Here is a 6,000-nt window from a genome sequence, read left to right on the forward strand (position 1 = left end):
ACAGTTATAAATAGGGAAACAACCAAAAGAGTCAGTCATGGAAGGTTATGAAGTGACATGTTGACTGGCTAGTTTGGAAACTAGAAGAAAGTAGTTTTTGTATTGGCTAATGATGGCTATAAAGTCTAATGCTCAATTTGGGAAAAGCAAAAGGAAACATGAAACAGAAAATTAAAAAAAAGAAAGAAAAAAAAAAGGACAAAGGCCATGAATAACAGAAGCATCACCAAGTTTAGAAGCTTATGGCTGTGACCTTCCCTCAGTCTAGAGGATCTGATCCTGGGGCCCACTGAAGGGCTTGCGGCTCTCTGAACACTCTTGTTGAAGGCAGTTTGGAGAGTGTGTGCGCACACATACCTTCTTGTGGAGAGGCCCTTGCTGGGGGCCTAGCCCCCAGCGAGGGCCGGAGCCGGGCTGGACATTCAGCAGCAGAAGGGCAGATTTTAGCCCTTCCTTAGGCACCCCTGGTGCAGGTGATGTGATAACTTCCTGATGCCACCTGCTGCTGCTGCCATATGGAAACAGGAAGGATGCCCATCCACACAAACATCCATCTTTGAGATGATTAGGATGCGTATGCTTTACTACCAGCCGCACTTGTATTAAATATAATTTTTTTTTTTTTTTAAGCACAAAGATTCTGTGGTTCCTTACCTTCTTCGACTGCTTAAAGGTCTTCCGAAAGTGTATTGGGTAGAAGAAAGCACAGCTCGGAAAGGCAGAGGTAATTTTGTATAAATTTTTCCCTGAACTCCGGGAAGAGCATGTATGCTCACAGTCTGTATGGATCAGGTGTTTAATCATAATAATGCATCAGGTACAATGTTTCTAGCTGGTTCCACTCTTGGCTGTGAGACAACTGCCTGTCTGCAGCAGCATGGGCTATGCCTACTCATTGTTGTCCAGAGCCCATGGGGGCGAGGGCAAGGCTGAGAAAACTGGCTTTGCATTGCACTCTGGGAGTGAACAGGAACTTGGAGACCTTCATGAACCTTTTCTCATGTCTCCTTGCCAGAATTGGGTCCCCTGCCCATCCCTCAACCAGTCTCTGTTACCCTTAGATGAATAGGCTCACTCCTGGAGTGCATCAAGTTCTCCAGATTGCATCGCTACTACTCAAAAAGGAAGGGTGAGATGGATGTCCAGGACTTGAACACCATATTCACTGTGAACAGTTGATCATTTTGTTGCTGTTGCTGAGTTTTAGTTAAATTTTGTACCTTTAAAAATAGTATATAAGTCCACTATGTGCCAGGCGTTGTGCTAAGCACTTGTAACCCTGATGTTCTTATATACTGATTTCCCAAGACTCCCATATGAGTTTGGGACACCTCCAACATTCTAGAGATCATGACCCTGGAGACCGAGGTTTTCTTATAATCTCCCTATGTGAGACCTGAGGTCCACTTTCAGACATAGCAGAGGGTTGGTGTCTATAGAGAAGGCCCTTGTCCTTTTCATTGGTGGCATGGCACTAGTTTGTTGGGTGGGCTCAGCCTGCTAAAGATGGGTTTTGCTGTTCTCATGAACATCTGCTTGTGCCTATTCCTCTCCTTTGGGTTTCATCATTTCTGGTAACCTATTGTGCCTGAAACTGACAGACTCCAAATTATGCACATACCCTGGAATTTAAAGGACTACAATTTTTTATATTGAAATGTAGTTGACATACAATATTATATTAGTTCCAGACATACAACATAGTGATTCAAAGTTTATATACATTACAAAGTGATCACAATGATAAATCTAGCTTCTGTCAGTCTGTCACCACACCAAGTCATTACCTGTTATTGATAATATTCCATATGTTATACATTGTATCCCTATATCTTCTTTGTTTTAGACCTGGGAGTTTGTCCCCTTTCCCTATTTTGCCCATCCTCCCAGCCTGAAGGACTACAGATTAAATAGAAAGCATTGCTAAAAAACTTCAAACATCTCTGTCCACTACTGTTATCTAATTTGGGGAGAAGTAGAATAGCAGTAGAAGTTGATTCTATTTTCTTTTCTTTCAAAGCAAGTATTACTTCTCTGTACATGGACTCCCACTAGGATGAAAGTTTTGGCACTATTTGAAACATTGTTAGAGATATATAAATGTCCAACTATTAGGTAACATTTCACTCTTTTATTTTTATTTAGGCAGTATGATTTATGCTTTTAAACTCTAGAGGAGTACTTCTCAAAGTGCCATCTGGGACCAGCAGCATCAGCATCACCTGGGAACTTGTCAGAAATGCAGATTGTCAGTCCCCACATCAGAGTTACTGAGGAATTAGAACTCTGGGGCTAGGGAAGCTGGCAGTCTGCATTTTAATAAGCCTGCAGGTGATTCTGATCACACTCAAGTTTAAGAAGGACCTAGAGCTGCATCTTAAAATTATAGGTACAGAAGTGAACACGTAACAATCTTCTGCCATGTGCTATGAATAGATCTTGGTTAAATAATCAATATTCAAAATTGATTAAATATTTAATAGGGATTAGATCTACACAGAAATGATTCTGACATTTTTAAGGTGCACACCATAGAAGCACTGGTTAGCTTTTGGTCTTTTAGGTCCAGTGATCCCTTCCCAACCTTGAGGCCATGCTCCTGAGAACCTCCCTATGAAGAGGTCGGTAGTGGAAGGGCTTAAAAACCTATTAGGAATAGAGCAAATCTTTGGAAGCTCTTAGTTAGGATTTTCTCCACTTGTCAAAATAAAGCAGAAAAGAAATATAAACATTTAATTCGGTTTAAAGTAGTGGTAATTGATACTTGATGGTTAGCCTCCATATACCATCTCTTATACTCTATCAAGATTGGTTTCTCACCCTGGGTAGAAATTTAGGTCAGGAATAAAAAATGGAGTCTGTCATGTTGAGAAACTGTATAATCTCAAACTATAAATTGCCAGAAACATTTAAGTTTATTGAACCAAAACATTCTATTAAAAGAAAAGTTAGGGGTATTTCTCAGCAACCATGTTGGGCCCATATCTGTTCTTTTGAGGTTCACCTCAGTGAGGGCAGCCATCCCTGTAAACCGGTCTCTTGGCAGGCCCTGTGAGAGAGGGAACTTACCGAATTGGATGGCCCATAGGTATGGTCCAGTGTCTCAGTGGTAATGATCTGACTCGTGTCTGTGTGCCTTCCAGCCACCCTCCCGGTTGCAGAGAGCTTCAGCTTCTGCTTGGTCACTTTGCTGTCTGATGTGGCTTATAGGGACCCCTCACTTAGGGATGAGGTAAGTGTGTGGTGAATTGGGTGCCTTTCTTTCTCTTTCTTTCTTTCTTTCTTTTAAGATTTTATTTGAGAGAGAGAGAGAGAAAGCACAAGCAGGGGGAGGGGCAGAGGGAGAGGAAGCAGCAGACTCCCCGCCGAGCAAGGGAGCTCAATCCCAGTACCCCGAGATCATGACCTGAGCTGAAGGTAGACTTTTAACCGACTGAGCCACCCAGGCGCCCCTGGAGTGCATTTCTATATAGTCAAAAAGAGTCCCAAAGTAATGAAAAGAGTAAAAAAAAAAACTTTGAAGTGATTGGGTTGTTTTAGTTGATTTATTTTGTACTAACACACCTAAGAAATGTTGAATACTTGCTTACAATACTTTCCAGGTTACCCAGTGACCTCTTGACTCTTGTCTCATCCAGCTTTCCCCATAGCCCTGTGAGGTCGGCAGCAAAAGGCAGATGCAGCTCACTTTCCTGACTCTCTGTTGGGGATTCATTCATAGAAGGGAATTATCTAGATAGTTGAAATTATACACAGATTTTAAGTACCCAGATTTTTTTCATTTTAGTTTATTTTGTTGAAATGTTACTTAAATGTCTTTCATACTCTTCTCCTTTTTAAACAAAGAATACAATCATAACCTAAACTTTTTCTTAATGAGATTTTTTATTTTGAAAATCAGTTTGTATATGCTGCTATCCTCAGGTCCTGCCAAGGAGTGCCAGTTGCTTGTCAGTATGTTAAACGTTTCTGGCTAGCTATGCTTTTTGAGTTCTTGTATCTGTTTTTTAATTTTTAAAATCTCTTTCCTTAATCAAACTGTAAATTCTGTTGTATTTCTGCCATTAACGTTCTTCTCCATCCTTCTTTCTTAGTTAGGTTCTTTATTTGTATATTAGAATTGTATATCATTATTTCAGAAGTTAGCAGGCTATAAGTTAAGGGCTTTTTTATAAATAACATTTATCAAAATGTCAATACTGAAGATGACGGTATAACTTTAATACACCAAATGGAGAAAGTCTTGCATTTCAAGTCTTCATATGTTATTCAGCATCATTTAACATTAGCAAAATGTCAGAAATTTACCTGGATTAGGAACACATTATATAAGACCAATTTTATTCTCTTCTTTGCCTGGGGTTTCCTCCAAGACTGGTAGTAGAGGGAAATAAGGTAGATGGAGTCTAGTTGATCTTCATCAAGGCATTAGAGAAACACCCTCCTGACATCCTAGATCTAGAATATGGGCTGAAGGCCAACACAATCTGGAAGGTTTGTGGAGCTGTCCAAAGGACTACCGCAGAGGGTGCCAGCCCAGCAGAAGCCTCCCCTAGCCTACCCCCCTACCCCCTACCATTGAAGCAAAATGAGCCAGGGCCATAAATGAAGATTCAGAAAGCAAGTAGGTTTCATTCTGTAGATGACACAATACTGGGAATCAGAGACCAGTATGGTGAACTAAAGCTAATCCCCCAAGCTTTGGTGGCATCAATGACAGGCAAAAAATACCAATAGCATCAGTAGAGGTGTAAAAAAGATTCAAGTATTTTATGTGTCAGTAAGCTTACTGAGCCAGCAGAGTGAAGTGGCTGCTGAAAAGCTAACATCATGTACATGGAAGTCTAGACTATGTTTTGAGTGTGGTGATTACTCAGGGTGAGTCCTAACATCCCTGGAATATTAAGGTATTTTCCTGAGCCCCACAATTTGAGACTGTTTCTGACACATGGGACTACTGTGAAATCAGAAGCAGGCACTCAGCATCATAAAGGATATATAATCCTAAGGAATGGATTAACAGAAATATTTGCCATGAAAAGAGATTTGGGGACCTATACTTGTTTCTGGAATATGGGAAAAGGAGTGGCTCCAAGGGCCAGGGGCACAAGCCCCAGAGGACAATATCGGCCCAGAGTTAGGAGGCACTCTGGACCAACCTAGGGGGGGCAGTTTCTGTTCCTGGAAGGTCAGCTGATTGGCCACTCGGCAGAGCTGTCATTCGGGGATTTATGTATCAGATATGGGTATGGACACTTTAATGTGTAAAGCTCCTTCTAATTCTGAATGAATTTTGTGGTACTTACCTGATTTTGTTTATAAATTTGTCTTTTCTGTTTCCGTGGCTATTACAGATTTTAGAGGCGCTTTTGCAGGTTTTGCATGTCCTTTTGGGAATGTGCCAGGCCTTGGAGATTCAAGAAAAAGGTATGATTCTAGATCTGAGGCTTTTTTTTTTTTTCATAATGGGTTTGTGATTACTTCTTTTCTGTGCTTTACTATTTGTGTACCTGATGGATGAAACCCTCCTGAATTAGTTTGCCTTCATTGAGTGTTAGCTAAGAGGACACATGGGGGTCATGAGCACAGCTCTGCTACCTGAATACCAGGTGACCTTAGACAAGTCACTTCACCCTTCTTGGGCCTCAATTTCTTCACTTATAACATGCCCGACTGCCTCTAGCATAAGGCTACCAACATAATCCCGGGGGACGAAATATATTGTTTAAGTATAGTAAAGGTACCTGATAACAGGGCTTACCTGTGTTACTAATTTGGGTGTACCATGCATAGATTGAGACCTGCCAAAAAGAGCAGCTGTGTGTGACAGAGATGTAGTCTGAAGTTGTGCAGATCAGCCGCTGACCTGTTGATGTGACTTGTTCTGACCCGTCACATTTGCTAGGGGATGGGTTGTGAGATGTCAGCCAACGTTACAAGCTGGTGCAGCACAAGTCTCTCCCAGGCAACTTTCTTTTTTTTTTTTTTTTTTTTTTTTTT

At 41.2% G+C, this 6,000-nt stretch overlaps 1 protein-coding gene across 3 annotated transcripts in view; it reads left to right on the forward strand.

The window, feature by feature from the left end:
* PI4KA (phosphatidylinositol 4-kinase alpha) overlaps window positions 1-6,000 on the forward strand; it is a 120,649-nt gene that overhangs the window by 24,309 nt on the left and 90,340 nt on the right. For all 3 annotated transcript variants that reach the window (XM_021687874.1, XM_044921172.1, XM_044921171.1), the window contains exons 3-5: window positions 631-724; window positions 3,144-3,232; window positions 5,355-5,427. In XM_021687874.1, coding sequence (XP_021543549.1) covers window positions 631-724; window positions 3,144-3,232; window positions 5,355-5,427 — 256 coding nt within the window. The remainder of the gene's footprint in view (window positions 1-630; window positions 725-3,143; window positions 3,233-5,354; window positions 5,428-6,000) is intronic.

Source organism: Neomonachus schauinslandi, chromosome 14 (genome assembly GCF_002201575.2).
Source record: "Neomonachus schauinslandi chromosome 14, ASM220157v2, whole genome shotgun sequence".
Lineage (NCBI taxonomy): Eukaryota > Metazoa > Chordata > Mammalia > Carnivora > Phocidae > Neomonachus > Neomonachus schauinslandi.